The 20542-nt window shown below is 46.1% G+C and overlaps 1 protein-coding gene across 3 annotated transcripts in view; it reads left to right on the top strand.

Moving 5' to 3' along the window:
- Nucleotides 1-20542, top strand: part of LOC123368297 — a 64129-nt gene that overhangs the window by 2536 nt on the left and 41051 nt on the right. Inside the window, exons 1-4 of one of the 3 annotated variants that reach the window (XM_045012972.1) lie at nucleotides 3964-4057; nucleotides 10346-10670; nucleotides 18296-18535; nucleotides 19914-20162. In XM_045012972.1, coding sequence (XP_044868907.1) covers nucleotides 10388-10670; nucleotides 18296-18535; nucleotides 19914-20162 — 772 coding nt within the window. In that variant the 5' untranslated portion in view covers nucleotides 3964-4057; nucleotides 10346-10387. Of the gene's footprint in view, nucleotides 1-3963; nucleotides 4058-10345; nucleotides 10671-18295; nucleotides 18536-19913; nucleotides 20163-20542 lie in introns of those variants that run through there. The other 2 variants (XM_045012973.1, XM_045012974.1) reach the window with 2 other exon arrangements.

Raw genomic sequence — 20542 nt, 5'->3', positions numbered from 1 at the left:
TGTTGGAACATCAGTTCTGAGCCCAAGAAACAAGCACCAACTGGTGGGATCGCATTGTAATGCAAGCTTGGGATGATGAGCACTGGCTGCAGAATGTTTGGATGCACAAGACCACATGCCAGGATCTGTGTGCCAAACTCGCCCCAGCCATACATAGCAGGGACGCCAGCATGAGAGCTGCACTGACCGGGAAGAAGCAGGTGTCGATTGCACTGTGGAAAGTTGCAATGCCAGATTGCTACCAATCAGCCAGAAATCTGGTCTACACCACAGTGTTAGGTTGATGTAAGGCAGCTTACGTCAACCTAACTCTGTAAGCGTCTGCACTAAAATGTTCCTCCCACCGATGTAACTCACCCACTACACCGACCTAACTCCACCTCTGTGAGAGGCGTAGCGCTTAAATCTGTTGTTAGCTCGATGCAGTGTCAGTATAGACACTGCATTGCTTACATCTACTGTTGCTGCCTTTCAGAAACCATCCCATAATGCCCCACATTGGCAGTTAAATTGGTGCAAGTGCTCCTGGTGAGTATGTGCACCGCTGACACAAGAAGCGCAGTGGGACGTGTAAAGCCGATTCAATGACTGCAGTGGCTGAATGCCGCCATAACTTAGTTTGACATAAGTTTGTAGTGCAGACTTGCCCAGAGTATCTCAACTAAATACAAGCTGGAATAGATTGTTTGTTTATCATAAGTAGTTCAACTGGAATGGTCTCCTACCATAGGAGTTAAGGGGCCTGTTAACATCTCTCAAGTCATATGACAACAAAACAGTGTTAGTGGGTTTCAGACTGTTGTCTCTTTACAACTTTCCTAAGTTACAGTAAAACTGTATGAGTTGATGATTGTGATAGCCCCAAAGCTGTGAGGACACTTTCTGACAGGCTGCAAGAAAAATGTAGTCAGCTCACTTATAATTCTGTGATGTTGTGTCTCTGCACGTGAGCAGAGTGCAGGGCTATCAATACCCCAGAAACATCCACGCGTGCCGTGTCTTTTTTTGTTATGGGCATGTTGCTCCCTGTTTATTCACCTGATAGCTGAGCAAACCAGGTCTCCAGGGACCTGCTGGTCCCTGACTCCAACTACACCAGGCTTTTCTGTAGGACTGTATGGAGGAAAGTCTGAGGGTGGAGTGACTATTGGGGGAATAGAGTGTACAGTTGTTCTAGATAATGGCTATCAGGTCACTGTCATCTTCAAACCCTTTTAACAGCAACATCTGCCCCTGTAAATCCTAGCTGGATTGTTCGTATGTGGGTTAGGAGAGGACCAGTACCCATACCTGAGGCATGTGGGTCACATTTGGGGGTTGTGATAAATGAGGGGGGTGGGTAGCACCCTTGTGTAACTCTAAGGTGCCACAAGGACTCTTCATTGTTTGTGCTAACAATGTGGCATCCTGACATTGATACTTCAGCCCAAGTGACCTGTGGGTTGGATTCATTGTAGTGGGACACGGGACATGTGGAGGCTAATTTAAACTCTATTTCCTTAGGGTTCGTCTTCCATATACTTCTATGCTAGTGCGATCTCTGACCATTACAGTTCATCAATGAGGCACAGGCAGCAATGCACTTTTCCTGTTGCCTTGACTGAGAAAGGTTCTGATCAAAGTGAGCGTAGATTTCAGCCAGCTCCTGGGGTAATATCTCATTGGAGATGAAAGGGCTTGTCCACCAGCACAAACATCCCTCCTACCACCATTGCTTGAAGATGTACCACTGTCTCCTGCTCCACACCACTGCTCAAGATTGAGAGCCATAACTGAGCTGTTGGTAAAGTGCTCACATGATGTAGGATGATTATAACTGTTGCTACTGAGGATCTCAAACTCAGATAATCCTTAGTGAGGAAGCAAAGAGTTCTATTGAAAAACTGATGTGGTGTTTTTGGTGAGGTGACTAGCTCTTTAGAGGTTCAAGCTTCTCCCATGAACAAACAAATGAGCCAGTGAAGCAGCCTAGCAAAATAAACAAACCTACTCTGCTATTTACATTAGGAGGATAACTGACAGCAAGTCAGTGTAAAGATGATCACAGTTGGAAAGATGAGAGTTTCAGTTGATGAACCTGCTAGATAATAGCTGCTGCTGGAAATACATCTGGGGAGTATACCAGACCGATTAAATTAATCAAGCCGTTGGAGAATTTACAACGGGAAAACAGAAAGTTTATAAATTGAGATTCTGCAGAAACGTACAGGGAACTAAGAGCCAGGATTTACACTGACTTGCTGTGTAACCTTGGGCAAGTCACATCACCTTCTGTGCCTCCAGTTTCTCTTCTCAACTTTCAACTACCTCTGGTCCAGGGGTAGCAAAGTGTGACCAAGGGGTACCTCTGTCGCAATTTTCTGTGAATGTGACAGAGCATCAACTCCAGAACACAGCATGAGAAAGTTCAGAGGTAGCAAACTTTTATGGATGATTGATGCCCTTTCACAATTTGTTGTTACTGTGAAATCTCCATTGTAAATGTGGACACAACTATAGAAAGGTATTTTTCAAAATATAAAACCTTTATTATTGTAACAAGATATATAAACAAGAACATTTTAATTTTCATTTCAACAATTTTTAAAAACCAAGCATCTGAACAGATTCATAGTTAACACATTTTTTCTTTACTGAAATGTACAGTAATGTTACACTTCTCTACTTCTCATTTCTATTTCAGCTGTGTTATAGGAAGAAAACCAAAATACTTCTCTTAACAAAATCATTATACAAGGTACATTTTAGTTAAATATCTGAACTATGCACACTTGTTGCACCTGTACTCTTTCTTCTCATCAGTCAGGTTTTCTTCATTGGTTCCCTCTGGAAGGCAGGGAACATGTGACCACCTCTTACAAGAGTCACACTGGACCTTTGCTATGTAATAGGTGAGAAAATGAAATCACAAAACTAACAACGGTACAGATAATTTTAATTAAATGGTAAAACTTACAAAATAATATTCCTTGAACATATAATCATTCCTCAGGATACGAAATACTTGCTACTGTGGAATTATTACAAGAATCCTGATCCTTAGGTTATTATGTTGAGTCAATAGACAACTGGCTACATCTTTGGCCATGAGTTTTGTTCTTGTACTGCAAATAATCATATTCTCCTTACTTATCTGCTCCAAGATATGGTGTATGTTTTTCGTACCATTTTGTGTTTTTTACCACCATGCAATTTTTATTTTCTTTTTTGCAAATCACATCATTGCAGTATAAGCAGTAGTCCTCCATGCTGTCTGAAAAAAAAAATCAATCACATTTAGTCAAATGATGGTTGTGACCAAAACTGTAAATAGACATCTTGATTTATCCATTAGTGTCAATTACTCAAAAAATTAATTGGTTTGCAAATACTTTTTCTTTTGGGGGGTCATATTTTAAATGATATTTGGAGCCCCAGTCTATGTTTCTCCAAATTTTGGTTTACAGCTGGTGGATATAACGATATTAAAATAGATTTAACTGCTTCATCAATAGCAACCATTCACTCCGGCCACATTTTTAACAGTACGTAAAGATATTACTCATACAGATTCCCGATTAAAGAACCAAATCTGTAACATCTTAATACACCTACAATGGGATAACTCTTTGTGATATGACTTTATTCCACCCTTTCTGTTATCTCCCCATATACTATGGATTCACTAAGTATATGTAATAAAGTTATTACCTGACTCTTTCATTAAAATAATTGCTATGTTTCTTCTAAACATACTTAGAGCCTCCTGTGTGATTTCTATAGTACTGATGTCTTTATGCTTATAAATATGTTTCTGCAAACTAATAACCCTTCTGTAGCGAGGAGGCATGGCCCCACTCAGATGTGGATGAGGAGGGAATGTCGTAAGCCACCAGGTGGGCGGGGCCAAGAGGGTCACGGTCCACATGCTGGAAGCAGAGGGGTGGAACGGGAAGGGGAAATATAAAAAAACAGCCCAGCAGCTCAGTTGGGAGGGAGCAACCGGAGGAGACAGACACTTCTTCCCTGCTGCTGGAGTGGAGCACCAAGGAGAATCACTGTTGCCCCAGGGACGAAGGTGAGATTCCAGGGAGCCCTGATGCTCTTAATGTGGAGGAACTGCTACCGCTACCCTTGGGGTGTATCCCAGGGAGTCTGAGGATGACCCCTGGCCACAGGACATCCGAGGGGGAGAGTAGGAAGCAGCCCAGAAGAACCAGGCAATGGTCTGGGGGAGAGCGAGCCTGAAACAAGGTCAGCGTGTTGTGGGTGGGTCTCCACTGACCTACTGGTGGACCACTCTGCCACTGTTAGGGCCCTGGGTTGGGACGCAGTGGAGTTGGGCAGCCTGCGTCCCCCCTGCCACCTCACCCCAGGGGTGGCAGTACTCCACCTCCTTAGGCTCACCCCTACTAGAGCCCCACAGACTGGGCTGGGGCTATAGCTCTGCCTGCAGGCCAGAGCCTTAACTGCTTGTTGCCTCGGCCCGGTGAACAGACTGCTGCAGCTCTGCCTGATTGCTGGTTGCTGCCCCTCCCTGCTTAACATCTGGGCTGACAGCCTGCTACCACTTTCCCCGGCTACAGGCCAGAGCCCAGATTGTGTACTTCCTGCCCTGCGGGAAGGACAGGCCCCTTGAGAACAGTTAATTTCCCCCTCTTTTTCCCAGCTCAGAGAAGGCTTTAGCAGACCCAAAGTGCGAGGAGGCATGCCGCCCCCCACCCCCTGACTCTGATATAGAGAGACGGCCCGCCAGTCTACAACTTATCATTAGAAAAAACATGCATCATTAACAATCAATACTGAACATTTGGCATTGAATACCTTTAGGACAGTGGTTCCCAAACTGGGGTTTGTGAACCCCTGGGGGGTTGCGAAATGTTACAGGGGGTTCTCGGAGGGGGGGGAAATTTCCTAATGGCGGACAGAGCTGTACCTAGCAACCCTGGAGCCCCTGGACTTCCAAGAGCTAAGCAGATCAAAGCAAGCATCTCTATCACACTGAGGAGATTTAAACTTCAAGACTCCTTATAAGCAATGGAAAGGGAGGTGGATATTTTTTGCTATTTTTAAAATTAAATAGGCAACTAGTGTTGTTTTTAAAGTTATTATGAAGAACAAGTTTAAGCTTTGTTGTAACGTGCATTGTTTGCGTGGACTGCTCAAGCCCTGAATGCTTGTATAGGAGGAACTCTTTGAGTTGGCTTCTTAAATACCTTCCTGCTGTTTCACATCTGATACTCCTTGGTGAAACATAGGAGCCTGGTCTTACAACAGGCTTATTCCAAGTGATACAAGCTACGAAAGTGAGATCTTGGAAGAGTGGTGCCGTTTTCATAATGTAATAAAAATACTGTAATGATAAATAATAAATAATACTAAATAGTGTGTAATAAGTGTGTCATAAAAACAGATTTTCTATTTCCAAGATCACTGCTTTTATAATTTATACTCAGGTAAAGGAGAATTTCCCTGGAAATATTTGTTTTTAGGAGGAGGTTCGCGAGACTTGACATTTTAGTGAAAGGGTCTCACAGGTTGTTAACGTTTGGGAACCGCTGCTTTAGAATTAGTGATCCACAGTTGTGCCCACTACTTTGTCTCTTGTGTTCCACTATTTTGGTTTTCCAATCCACTGTGAGTTTTCCAGTTCCTTGGTTGATGAAAGACCTGAAATTTAAAGGGAGGCCAGTAGCCGAATGTATAAGAGGATTTTGCTTTTTCTTTCAATTTCTGTACGTGTTTTGTAACCCTTTCTTTTTCTACTTCCAATGACAATGTTCATATATATATCCACTTGGTTTCTTATTATGTGTATCTGAGTCTTATGCTTATATATATCACTTGATCTGCTGTGGCCAGTATTGATACTAACACCCTATGACTCATGCAAAATGCTAATATTTTCTGCCCACGTTCAATGAAGTAGTTAGCCAGGCTCAAATTGCACAAGTTCACTCAATGTCCATTATTAAGCACCGTCAGCGCAAGTGTATGCTGTTTCCATTTCTCTTTGTCTCTATCTGGAAGATACCCTCGTTGTTACAGTTTTTTAAAAACAATTTTCACAATAACACTATAAGTGAACTCTGAAAGTAAGTGTCTAAAAAATCACCTCTAATTCCTTAGGAATTTGCTTTGATATGTCATCTCATTACCCAAGGGGTCAATTACTAACAATTCTTTGGTTTCCATTCACGTTTTCTGGAAGTGTACATGCATAAACATAGGTTGTTGGTAATATGATAATTTCAAGAATTTTATAATGATTTTTATAAACATTGCATGCAGATAACATTTGTAATGTCTCACTACCACAAGAGAAAATCATATTGTCAATTCCTTGAATACAACAATGCAGCCTGTATTCTTTACATTTACAGTGCCAACAGAATAACACAGTCTTCGCACTAGCATTTTATTTTCTAAACTGCAGTCCTCAGAATTTCAAGGCTTCTATTACAATTCCATTTTCAGGTATTAAAGTTATTAAAACCCCCCAATATAGGAAATTATATCACTGGTACACAGCTGTATTTGAATCTTATGTATAAATTAAGTGCAGACAATCCCAAAGTATACCAATGGAAAACATCTTAGCACAATAACTCAATGATTTGGTGCATTGAAAGGAAACAATAATATATTACTTTGCAGAATTCCACTCTGTGATCATTGAAAAAAGAACTGAAAATGTAGTTATACTTGCTGGTGAAGTAAAGCAGTCAATGTGGATTATATTGTGTTTCCTAGTTTCAGGACATGCTTACTATTACTCATTCCCCAACATAGCATTGTTTTTGCTGTTTAAGACTGCGCTTAACTGCCTTCCTGAAAATGGGATTTGCCCATGCTGGGCATGAAAGCCTGTCAACATTTACCTTCTCCAGTTTCATTCGTCTTGGTCTTCTTGACAGAGGAATCAATCCAGTCACCTTCCATGTTTACAGCTATTTCAATTACCTCATCACCTAGCCATCTTCCTAGCATCAGGTCACGAAATGCAGTGTCATACAGACCCATTTTTCTTACTTTGGTGTCCAGGCTCCGTGTAACCTTGTGGGTTTGTACAAATTTTACTAGAAAAAAAATGTAACGCATATTATATGCATGGTGACACAATTACCTATTCCTCTGTTTGACCATCATGAATTCTGCCATTCTAACATGGAAACTTTTAACATGCTTCATAAATGGAAATATGTTAACAAATTGTTTAAAAACAAATATGTGATAAGCAATAGCTTTTGAGAAACCATTCTTTGTCTTTCCCATCCTCCATAAACATGACATCAACATGGCTTGGATCTCTGCTTGCAACTTTTGCCACTAGACATTCCTTGTCTTCTGCGCCTGTGACTTCCACCTTTATCACTTTGCTGTCATGAGGCTTGTGAGATACATCGCCTCCCATTTCTCCTACCTCTTCTGAGGTGACTGTTCTCCCAGTATCACTCACTGCAGTTTCCATTTCAATGTTTTCCTGCAATCTGTTTTCAGCTCCTAATGTTGGAAGCTCTTTAAATAGTTTTAAGTGGGAGATACTGCACATAAATCCTAGAAGTTTCCCCGAGATGGTTGCCAATGTAACTCTTTACCTCTCAATAGTGCAGACTTTGTATGGTCCACGGTATGTAGGTTGCAGCAGCCCTCCCTTTCTTGTTTTCCTTCTTGCATTCAGTAACATGACACTGCCCCCAACCTTGAATATTATTTTCCCATGTTTACAAGTCTTAGTTTTGGCATCCTCTATTTGTTGCTTTTCTTGTGCTTTAGAAATATTACTAATAGCCAGTTCAATGTCAGCATCATTTCTATAATTCAAATTTATGCTGTACTCTTTGTAGTATTCTTCACCGAGTTCCTCGAAAGTTGGTGGCTTTGTAAACAAATGGAGAAGGAGTTGTACTTGCAAAATGAACAATCACAAATAACATATGCACCTGAAAGCTGATGGTTTTTAAAGACACTTACCCTGTAATTATCTGAGACTTGGTCTGGGAATGTTGCTTCAAAGCCATACAGTAGTCAAAAGGGTGACATTTTGATTGCTATGTTTGGTTTCGATCACAAAGAAAATGTCACCAAGAAATTCATCCCAATCACTCCCAATGTCATCAGCCAACTTCTGCAATGGTCTGTAACAAATGGTGATGGATTATTGAAGGGGCTATCTTTATTGAGACAAATTATATGGAATCCAAAAGGCATAAGGTGAAGGCCATCCTAGTGCATTAACATGCACTGCATTCATTGCAAATGAAAGGCCACATTATGTAGCAATGATAAAAATGGATAATGATAAACAATTATCTTTGACTCTCTCTTTATAAGATTTCTTAAGTTTTTAAAGGAAGTTATCCACTGTATCCTACAAACAGTCCATTTTTGTTCATTGAGCAATTACTATTGCTCTTTGTTCTTTGTGTGGATTGCATATACATGATATCATGTATATGCAATCCACACAAAGAACATTCTTAATGCTTTGACATTGGAAGGAAGGTAAAAAAAAATTCTGAAGAAATTTAGTAGATGTCTCAAAGTCCAACATTCATCTTTATGCTTGTCAAGATGGTATCCAGATTTAATTCCTTTCTCACTTTCTGGCAATGCAGACATCATGAAACCTAGTTTAGATGGAATAATAAGATGACTAAAATTCTTGCATGAAAATATTACTTCAAGGGAAGGGATTGTACATTTTACAGCAAAGGTATAATTATTGTTCTTTGCAATGTAAATGTAAATTTTGCATTTAAAATGTAAATGACATATTGCAGGATTTAGTTTTATTCCAGTACAGACCCAATTGGCGATGGTTTTTGTCATCCCAATAAAATCTTGTGCTCATGGCCATTGTCGGTTTGACTGTTCCTTGATGTCCACCCCATGGACTGTCAAGATACCGTTCACAGAGTTGTAGGGCTTGTTTCATGATGTGCATGACAACCTTTCTTCCTTTGGCAGAATGGAAAAATGCCCTCTCTGATAATCAGAGAAGATGGGGATGTGATGCTGACATCACCTGCTGCACTTAAGCCATGATCAGATATTTTCAAAGTCATAGATTCATTACAAGGCATATGCTTATAAAAGATATCTGAATGCAGAATGGGTCATCCTGCCTTTGGTAAGGTGGGGCGGGATCAATATCTGACTATAAGTAGATGTTGAAAAAATAAACTAAAAGTAATTGCTCAATGAACAAAAATGGACTGTTTGTAGGATACACTGGATAACATACTTAGGAAATCCAAATACATTTTAGGCTTTTCTGGTAATATTTACATTTCATGCACTTTTGTCAGCTAACTGAGAAATACATTGTTATAGTGCCTACATATGTAGGCAAAGGAGATTTTCTTGGAAATGTGAAGAAAACTGTGATCCTAATCCTGGTCCCAGAGAAGGTAAATTTAACACTTCAAATAATCCCCGTGTTGGAGGATCAGGACCATCATGTACATGCTGAAGGGTCCGTTGTGTTATGTGTCTTTATTATACGAGAAGAAGAAACTTCCAAAGAAAAGTTTGCAGCAAATCGACACAGGTTATTATTGCTTTACTCATTCCTTCAGGAGATGTGTTACGCCTCTTATTTGTGCCTTTAAGAACGGAACCCTGGGAAGCCCATGCTGAGAGGTACTGACTGAGGGGAAACAAAAAAAACCCCTCTGCCCCCCTCCCATTTTTGCAAACACTGGTGTCTCAGTCCACCAGGGTAACTTGCTCCCTCTGCCCCTGCCTGTGCCAGGGTTTTGCCCTCTGTCACCCTCTGCAGCGCCTCACCCCTGGGCTTAACCCTGGCTCCTTCCCCCCATCCCTGATTTTACCCTTCAGCCCCTATCCTAACCCAGGCTCCAGCCTGACACTTCCCCCCAATCCTAGTGAATTCCCACCCCCTGCTCAGATTCTGGCCACCCCCCTCCGATTGGCTCCCTTTGCTCTCTTTTAACCCCTGTAAAACACAGTTTGCAGCAGGGCTGGCTCTGGCTTTTTTTTTTTTTTGCCGCCCCCAGCAAAAGGAAAAAAAAGGGCAGCCATGCTGCCCTAGGATTGGGTGGAATGCCGCCTCATAGAATCTGCCACCCCAAGCAGCAGCTGGCTCGGCTGGTGCCTGGAGCCGGCCCTGGTCCGCAGAGTCTCATGCCAGGTGACGGGAGGGTGAAGGGCAGTGGCGTTCGCAGATGTTACTGAGCCTGCTCAGCTCCTGTGCGTGCCGACTGTACCCTAAGTAGCAAATGCCTGCATTTTCCACCTGTTGCTGGGCATGCTCAGCAAACCAGGAGGGGAACTGAGCAATGAGTAATTTCCGGCTGCTGGTTCCTGTCTCAGATGCAACAGCCCTTCTCTGTCTCGGCAGCTCCTGTCTCTTTGATGAACCGTCTCAAGTGGTGCTGGCAGCATGGAGCAGGCCGAGAATAAACTGCTGGAGACCCTGGAAAAGCTGGGAGAAAGGGAGCTGCAGAGATTCAAGGACAAACTGAGTGAAATCCAGCCGAAGGAGGGATACCAACATCTCCCCTCTGGGAGCCTAAGAAATGCGGATCCCCCAGCCCTCGTGGACCTGCTCCTCCTCTTCTATGGGACGGACTATGGGGCGGAGGTGGCTGTGGAGGTGCTGAGAGCCATCGACAAGAAAGCCCTAGCACACAGAATCAAGACAGTCATTTATGCACTGGAAAATGGTAAGGAATGAGCCAGGGAGACTGGCCCCCAGTCTGTCTCTTTCCCTGGAGCCTCCCTCTTACAGGTGGGATACTGGCTAGAGCTGTTTGCAGTGCTGTTGTCACCCTGTTGGTGCCAGGGCATTAGAGACACAAGGGTGGGTGTAGCAGGGTGACCACTGGCTCCAGCCCTGGAAGGGGTTGGAAAAGCCCTGCAGAGGGCTGGGGCTGGGCAAGGTAAAACCCTGGCTGATTCGGGGAAGTGGCTGCAGCTGGGACCATGCCCCAAACTGAGCGACAGGGCCTTATAAGAAGGCCAGGGAAGCCAGAAGGATCAGTCTCTCTCTGTCTGTAGAGGGAGATGGGCCTGGCTGCAGGGAGCTAGAGACAGGGTACCTGAGTGGAGCAGGGCTGGGGAGAGGCTGAGGAGCTCCAGCCTGGAAAGCCCCAGGCTGCGGCCTAGCAGAAGGCAACTGGTCCTGGGGGTTGCAGAGGGCAGCCCAGGGGTAGGCAAAGGCAGCAGGTCCAAACCCACCCTTGCTAGTGCTGAGTGGCTGATACTGCAGCCTGCCCCAGGGTGCGGGGCTAGATGATGACTGGCAGTAGTCATCTACTGAGGCAAGATGGGGATAGAGAGTTGGGGGTTACCCAGGGAAGGGAGACCCATAGTGGAGGGGTTACTGCCAGGGGGCAGCACCCCAGGTAAATGGGGCATTGGGGTCCAGGGAGGGACACAGGGGCCAGAGGACAGGTGGATCACTGGCCTGCAGAGGGTGCTCTGGAGGCTGCAATGAGCTAATTCCCAGAAGTCACCAGCAGGAGGCGCTGCAGGGGTGAGTCTGCAAGTCTACAGTGGGAGTGAGGTAATATCTTTTATTGGACCAACTTCTGTTGATGAGGGAGACCAGCCTTTGAGCTGCCTGGAGCTGTTCTTCAGCCCACAGCTCTGTGGAGCTTGAAAGCTTGGCTCGCTTAGTTGGCAGCAGAATTTGTCCAATAAAAGATATTAACTCCCCCACCTTGTCTCTGTCATTAGCTAGAGCAGTGGTGGGTGTGTGTGTGGGGGACGGACCTGCTGCTATACTAGCAGGAGTGGGCTAAAACTGGAGTGGGTATTGCAGGGTGGGACTAAAAGAATAGCCTTCCTGTGCTGCAAACAACATGAACTCCCCAACCAGCAGCTGCTGCCTGGGAACTGCCTTCAGAGCTATGCGGGGCTGCCAGCAGTGACACAGGAGTAGGGAATTATTTCAGTTTACAAGTAGTTTGGGGTGGGGGGCAAATTCCAGCACTGGTAAGGGAGGAAGTGAGACTGGAAACGTTTGTGCACCACTGAGCTAGAGTAACGGCTCCCAAACCTTCCTGGTTTACCTACCAACCTCTCAAAAACTGGTGGATGAAGTGCCACATGCAGATTTCTCCTTTTTCTGAACATTTGAAGTCTTAACAGATTGAATTAAAGTATCAAGAAATCCCTAGTAAAGTAAGTTTTGATTGTGGCTGGTGGAGTTCTGCCTGGAGAGAGTTAGAAGAGGAGGGAGTTTGGTCAGGAAACTCCAGGGGGACAGTTACAGGGCACACATTTTTGAGCTGATCAGGAATTTTGTTTGTTTTTTAAATAGGGAAATGTCAAAACTGAAATTGGCAGGAGCTGATTGATTCTGATAAAACTTTCCTCAGGGCAGGTTTGTCAGGTCCAGCCTGGGATTTCTGCACAGAGAGAGAGACCCAGCCCAGAATAGCCAGGTGGTCAAGGCACTCGCCTGAGGCAGGCAGAGCTGGGACTTGAACATGAGCCTCCCCCTTCCCAGATGAGTGGCCTGACCAGCTGGCTGTTGGCTACTCTGGGATGGGTGGCTCTCTCTCCCCCGTCACCCCCTGGTTTATGCTGAAACCCCTTGAAATGTCTCAGTTCATCCTGATGCAGAACAGGAAACTCTTGAAACCACAGAAACAGTTTCCAGCCCAGCACTAAGGAAGTGAGACTGAGGGAGGTGATACCGGCTGGAGGGCAGAAAGGGCTCTGGTGTGTGTATGAGTGGGGGAAGGGCAAGGAGGGCTCAGAGAAGAGAGAGAGTGGGAGCGTTTGGGCTGGATTTGGGGTCTTTATTGGGGAAGAAGGCATTTTGAGCTCCAAATCACGCTTCTTCCAAGACTTCAGGTTTTCAATTCCCCTTAGATTTCCGATCTGCCAGTCCCACTGCTGCCCCTGGCCTCTGTGGAGAGTCTTTCCCACAGATCTGCTCCTACTCTGCTCTCCCAATTCCTCCCTCTTGGTTGAGGAGCCCATGCGGCAGTATGAGATTCAAGCGGGCTGCCTCTCTGCCCTCTCTCCTTTAACCTCTCAGTGGGGAAATTGCAATCGTTTTCTCTCTGCTTTGGGGAAAGAAGCTGCAGTGATTTACAGAAGGGTGGAGGGGAGCTAACTCCTGTCCCCACTCCATTTGTATCTCTCACACACAAAGGCACCTTTAATTCAATCAGTTTAGCACGTGCTAAGTACATCTTGCCTTGACTAGAACTTCAGCAGGCATTGGTCAGATCGAGCTAGCTAACGTGCTCTAACACACCTTTAATTCCTCGTCAGGACAGGGCCGGTGGGAGGGGAAAACAGAACCTCCATCTCAGGGATCCCTAACAAAGAACCCCCCCCCATTCCCAGCTCGGCAATCTCCTGGGCCCTTTCCTGCACAGAACCAGCAAAAGGGACAGGAAAACAAACACACATTCCCCAGCAGATGCGTGGCCCTTACACATTCCTTCTCTGCACATTTTGATTCCTGTGATAGCGCGCTCATCTGGAGCGTGGTGTGCAGTACTGCTCACCCCTTGTCAAGAGGGAGGTTGCAGACTTCGAGGGGCTTCAGAGAAAGGTGATGGAATGATCAAGGTTCTGGAAGACTGGACAGGGACTGTTCACCTTACAGAGGTGACTTGTTCACTCTACAAAACAAGGAAGGGGATAGAGAAGAGTGATCAGGGGTGTCTGTTCTCCCTCTGTCACATCTGCTACTGCGGGGTTCTCACATCTTCCTCTGCAGCATCTGGTCCTTTCCACTCCTAGAGACAGGACACTGGATTTGTAGGACCTAGGCTCTGATCCTGTCTGCCCATTTCTGTGTTCCTAGAGCTTGGCATCTGTTGGTTGGCATATGTTTGAGTGATTGCATGTGATCATACCACAACAAGTATGTGTGCACCCAATGCACAGTTTTTGCTGGAGACTTTTTTCCCCCTCATTGGTACCCATCAGGGTGGAACAAATGCCCTCTGGCACCTCACACAACTATGTGCAGGTATAAAGGGCAGTATTGGTTGAGGGTCTGAAGTCATCCCCCTTCAGACAGCACCATCTACAGATGCTACCCCACTATTTGGCCATTGACTATGTCCATTTTACTATGCATGGACGTCAATCATGATGGTCTTACAGGTCCATACAATTGGGCTATGCTATCCCCCTTCTCTCCTCCCCATCTACCTTACCCCCCACCCCATCCCTCTTCAGGGGCCCTTCCCACTAGCATCTGCTGCGAAAGGAAGTGAACCATCTTCTCCAGCTTGGTGCTGTTGAATCTGTACCTCTGCAACACAGGGGGAAAGGTCTCCATTCCCACTACTTTCTGACCCAGAAGAAAAATGGAGGATAATGTCCCATTCTCAACCTCAGGAAGCACAACAAATTTGTCCGATCCCAGAGGTTCAAGACTGGTTTTCATCCCTTGATCTACAAGACCAAACTGGGAGGAGTGGTAGATATGCTGGAGGGTAGAGATAGGATACATAGGGACCTAGACAAATTAGAGGACTGGGCCAAAAGAAATCTGATGAGGTTAAACAAGGACAAGTGCAGAGTCCTGCACTTAGGACGGAAGAATTCTATGCACTGCTACAGACTAGGGACTGAGTGGCTAGGCAGCAGTTCTGCAGAAAAGGACCTAGGGGTTACAGTGGACGAGAAGCTGGCTATGAGTCAACAGTGTGTCCTTGTTGCCAAGAAGGCTAATGGCAATTTGGGCTGTATAAGTAGGGACATTATAGCAGATTGAGGGATGTGTCAAAGTTAGACTCAGGACTCACAGTTTGTAAGACCACTCTGTTTTTTTAGCACAGCGCTCTGCTAATAGCACCCAGATAATGTGAGCACTATGCAAGACACAAATTATCTTATTTATACAGATAAAAGGGTGAGAACTTAACAAGATAACAAAGGAAGCAGAATCAGATAAGTTTCAGAGTAGCAGCCCTGTTAGTCTGTATCCGTAAAAAGAACAGGAGTACTTGTGGCACCTTAAAGACTGGGCCATCTTAATTATCACTTCAAAAAGTTTTTTTTCCTCCTGCTGATGATAGCTCATCTCAATTGATTAGACTTTTCCTGTTGTTATGCATACTTCCACCTTTTCATGTTCTCTGTATGTATAAATATCTCCTGTCTGTGTGTTCCATTCTATGCGTCCGAAGAAGTGAGCTGTAGCTCAGGAAAGCTCATGCTAAAATAAATTTGTTAGTCTTTAAGGTGCCACAAGAATCAGATAAGTTTACCTGGGCTAGGCATGCATATCTTATTTCCTTACTAACTATTACCAATCTTCTGTTAATGTTTTGCCATTAGCACCATTGTTTATGCCTAATGTTTCTTTTCCTGGCACCTGTATTTAAGCAGAAATAAGAAATGTTTAAAGGTACATACATTTCTTTAATCCATTCTTATTTTTACAATATAATTCATTCTACTTTCACAGATGTGATCATTCCCCTCTATTTGACATTGGTGAGGCCTCATCTGGAATACTGTGTCCAGTTTGGGGCCCCACACTACAAGAAGGATGTGGAGAAATTGGAAAGAGTCCAGTGTAGGGCAACAAAAATGATTAGGGGGCTGGGGCACATGACTTATGAGGAGAGGCTGAGGGAACTAGGCTTGTTTAGTCTGCAGAAGAGAAGAATGAGGGGGAATTTGATAGCTGCTTTCAACTACCTGAAAGGGGGTTCCAAAGAGGATGGATCTAGACTGTTCTCAGTGGTACCAGATGACAGAACAAGGAGTAAGTGGGGGAGGTTCAGGTTGAATATTAGCAAAAACTTTTTCACTAGGGGGGTGGTGAAGCACTGGAATGGGTTACCTAGGGAGGTGTTGGAATCTACTTCCTTAGAGGTTTTTAAGGTCAGGCTTGACAAAGCCCTGGCTGGGATAATTTAGTTGGGGATTGGTCCTGCTTTGAGCAGGGGTTTGGACTAGATGACCTCCTGAGGTCCCTTCCAACCCTGATATTCTATGACATGTTACTTTCACATTACTGTATGTGCCACTCACAGATGATTCCTCAATTTCATGGTAGGCAATGACCACTATCAGTACAGGATGCTCTCCTTTGGTCTATCTATTTCACCTAGGGTCTTCTCCAAGACCCTCACAGTTGTCACAGCACACCTTCGGAAACAAGGAATAATGATTTTTCCATACCTCAACGATTGTCTCCTGAAAAGACCTACACAGATCGCTGCCTGCATGGTTTTCCATAAAGACAAAGTTTACCTTCACTCTCACCCAAAATTCCTTACTAAGGTGGTTCCAATTTTCATCAAGCAATTAACTTACCTACTTTCTTTCCAAAGCTCATAAACATAAAAATGAGGAAAAGTTCCACATTTCAATATTGGAAGAGCTTTTGCATTTTACCTTGATCTAACCAAGCCACTAAGATCTACCTTGCAACTGTACACTGTGGTTGCAGGTAGAATGAAGGGCAGTCCAGTGTCCTCGCAAAGAATCTCTTCTTCAATTTCCTCTTGCATTTCTTCATGCTATCACGTGGCTAATGTGTCTCCTCTGAGTAAGGTATTTGCCCAGGCAACCTGGACTCATGCATCTTCTGCAGCCTGTCTCGCTCATGCTTGGACATCTGTAAGGTGGCAGCTTGGTCATTAGTCCATACATTCACTCTCATTATGCCATCTCTCAGCAGTCCAGGGATGAGGCCAGAATTAGTTGTGTGATTCTCCAATCCCTGTTCCAGTAGCCTCCGAGTCACCTCCAGTTTGAACTGCTTGTGAGTCACATGTAGTGGAATGGGCATGTGCAGTCACTTGAAGAAGAAGAAGAAGAAGAAGAAATGGTTACTAACTGACTCATACCTGTTGTTCTTTGAGATGTGTTGCCTGTGGCCATTCTACAACCTGCCCTCCTTCCCCTCTCTATACTCATCTCTCTGGGAAGAGGTAACTGAGGGAGTAGGGGGTGGCTCTACCCTTTGTACCCGCACATAGTGGTGTGAGGCCACAGAGGGTGCTCGTGCTATCCTGACAGGTACCGCTGAGGGAAAGAATCTTTGATAGCTGAGTGCCCATAAACCTACAGTGGAATGGACGTGTGCAACACACCTCTAGGAACAACAGTTATGAGAATGTTAATACCTTCCATCTTTCTGCCTCTCTCCCTTCATTTCCCTTATTCTGTCTTTCCCTGTGCTATGTTCTTTCCCTCCTACCCCATCTTTTCTGTCTCTTTTAGGTGTTTGGTAGAGCACAAGTCACTTAGTACCTCGGCATTATCAGATTCTCTCTCCCCATCCCCAGTAATGAATCCCTGATTCTCAGACCTTTGTTCCCATCCGACCTTGATCTTTCCCTCTCTCTGCACTCACCCCTCTATCCCCATCTATTCACCCTACCAAATACCTACACACCACTTCCTCAATCCCCCCACATTCCTACTGCCCTCCTCAGCCAAATGCCACACACCTCTCACCCCAACACAGACACTGTTCCCAGCATGTCCCTCTATGTGGTCAGGAGCTGGGGGAGTGACGGTGACTCCTCAATGCATAATCCATCCCCAAACCCTGCTCAGATCTCTAGCTAAACAGCAGCAAAAGCAACCAAAAAAGGTGAGGGTGAGGATGGTCCGGGAACCAGAGGAGGTCCCTCTGGGGGGCAAGGATCTTAGACCCCAGACTTGGGGTTCCCTGTGTCTTCATAGCCAGCCCCAAACTGAAACCAAAATCCCTCCAGCAGGCTCTCTCCCCCTCCCTCTCTCCCCATCTTCCTTTGTCCAGTTTCCTGGGCAAAGGTGTCACCTTGCCTCACCTCCTTCTTGGCTCAGGTTACAGGCTCAGGTACCTTCCCTCAATTAAAGTCATCCCCTGCTCTCCCATCCCCCATGCAGACAGTCCCAGTAAAACTAGACGACATTCCCAGGTCAATCCGCCCCACTCCCTACTGCATCACAACCCCCTTAAAAGTGTGCATGTCTGCCTAATTCTGTGTGTGTTTGTGTGTATATGTGTCTCCTCTCTGCTTTGTGCCCACCCCCCAGGAGGAGGTAGCACTGCAGCCTCTGGTCTTCCTCCTCCCCTGCAGGATATGATCCCGGCCACATCAAAACAGCCAGCACCAGCAGTAGGGGGAGGGAAACAATCAATGGTTTGGTCCAGGTGAGCATTAAGTGGGGATTCACAACAGGAGGCGGAAACTTTAGAGGAAAAATTCTTTTAATTGTTTCCTCCCCAGCCACAGAGGAGGCAGAGTTGGGGGAAAGGCATGATAAGTTGGGAGGACGTGACTACCCCATCCTTTGCCCTGTGCCACAAAACACATGTTCCCTATAATCATTAGTTCAGGATTTATTTTTAATGACTCCTCAGAGAAATATTATTTCGAGTGCTACCTGTATCAGCTGCAGCAGCATCACCTCGCGAGAGGTTTCAAGTATCTGGAATGCACACTGAGCGATGAGCAGTACCAGACAATCAGAGCTGAGAAAACCAGCCAGGAGAAGATGCAGAAGCTGTACGATTTGGTGCCGGGCTGGGACAAACAGCAGAAGGACCAGCTCTACGAGCCACCGATGGAAACAAACAGAGACCTGGTTGAAGAGCTGGAGGGTAAATAAATGACATCAGGGAAATCCGCTTCCCATGCTCCCCATCATGAACCCTGATCCCATCCCAAGGGCGACGCTAGATCACCTCTCTGGCTGTTTATCCTTCCCCGAGCACTGCAGCATCAGAGCTGGGCACGGATTATTACATCACTATAATGTGCAGTGAGCCTGTGGGAGCGTTTGCCCCCTGGGCTGAGATTATTTGGTGCTGTCGGGTCCATTCCAGACAGAGCTGGCTCTGGTTGCACAGTGCAGAGCTGGGCTGCACATTGCCCTATTGGCTGGGTCTCAGTTCCGCTCCCCTTCCCATCCATAGGAGCTACACACCCACTCCTAACTGGGGGATTGGGTCCCTGGGGCTTGCTCTGGCTTGTTATGTAGGTTGGGGTGTTTGTAACATTCAGTCAGATTCTAACCCCTCCAGAATATGGGAAGGGGTGAAGTTTGGCCCAGGCCAAAACCCCAGATACAGTCTCTTTAACCAAAGAGGGCAGGAGTGTGAACTAAATCAGGAAGTGGGTGATATCTAGAGTAAGTGGTGGGGTTGTATTTACCTCCCCCTCCTCTCTACCTGGGAGTGGTGAGCTGGAGCAGGTTCCCACAGGTTCTCAAGAACCGGTTGCTAAAATTAGACCTCCGTGGAGAACCGGTTGTTAAAGGGCCAGAGGGTGGGCAAAGAACTCTGCTCTGTGGGCCAGACCATCCTGTTGCTCCCAGGATTCCCAGCTGGGGAGGCTGACGCTCCTCCAGCCCTTCTCCCAGCTGCAGCGTGGCCAGCCGCCGGCACCAGCTGGGCAGCTCAGCTGAGCTCTGGAGTCGTCCTGCTGCCACTTTTTGAATGGCCCAGCAAGGTGTGTGTGGGGGGTAGCTGCTGCAAGCTCCAGGGCTGGCCAGAGGAGAGGGGAGGGGGCAAGTGGGGCAATTGGCCCAGGCCCTGCAGGGGCCTCCGGCCCCATGACGATATCTCCCTGGCCTCTCCCCCGCTCCCCTCCCCCCCCTTAAATCAGAACTTTTTATAGGGAACCGGTTGTTAAGATTTTGGCAGCTCATCACTGCCTGGGACCACCTACCTTCTTTGTTGGATAAGTGACATTTGCTCCCATCCCTGCTCATGTCTCTTTCAGGGTCTGGATTCCTTGTGGTGACGAAGCAGGTGAGGGGAGAGAAGGAACTCCTGGTCCCAGAGAGAGGGGCAGGGCCTGCCCAGGGGTGGGAAATCACAGAATCGCTCTCCGTGTGACCCTGGGGGACAATTCACCCTGGGAGAGGTTTTCAGGGGCAGGGAGGAGTTGGAGCCAAGGACCTGCATGCCCCCCACTACCCTGTGGAGCACTAACATCAGCAATTGCCATTTATTTTAATGAAATGTGTCTCTCCAGGGGGATACTTTGTTGACCGGCACCGAGAGAAGCTGATCCAGAGAGTCCCAGAAGTGGACAGAGTCCTGAAGCTACTTCGGGGGCACACGCTAACCCCTGAGCAATACCAGAGCATCAGCGCCGGGAGATCCAATGTGGAGAAAATGCAGAAGCTGTACGAGCTGGTGCCGAGCTGGGGGAGGGAGCGCAAAGACAAACTCCACCGGGTACTGTGGATAACAAACCGAGCCCTTGTTGATGAGCTTGAAGGTAGATAACTATAATCTCTTTCTTCAAGGCAGAGTTTTCAAACTGTGAGGCACATTCCCCCCCCCTTGGGAGGGTGTGAAGGAACATTTGGGGCATGAGTGGCAACACCAGGTGGCTAATGCTAGTCCCACACTGACTCACCTCAGTGGGGACACCCAACCTGTGGGTTAGTGTCAAAATCCACCATGACGGCACCGATTTCTGCTCCCAGCAACCTCCCCGTTCAGCGCTGGCCACCCTGAGAACCCAACACGGGAGGAGCAGGCACTGACCCTGCCATAGCAGCTGCAGTTACCCTTCTCTACTGGGGAGGCCACCAGGGACTCTGCAAGCGGAGAGTGGCACCACAGGTCTAGTTACTGTCCTGCCACCAGAGCAGG

The sequence above is a fragment of the Mauremys mutica genome, chromosome 4 (genome assembly GCF_020497125.1).
Source record: "Mauremys mutica isolate MM-2020 ecotype Southern chromosome 4, ASM2049712v1, whole genome shotgun sequence".
Lineage (NCBI taxonomy): Eukaryota > Metazoa > Chordata > Testudines > Geoemydidae > Mauremys > Mauremys mutica.
The sequence above is the reverse complement of the archived record's forward strand: the minus strand, read 5'-3'. Positions and strand labels throughout refer to the sequence as shown.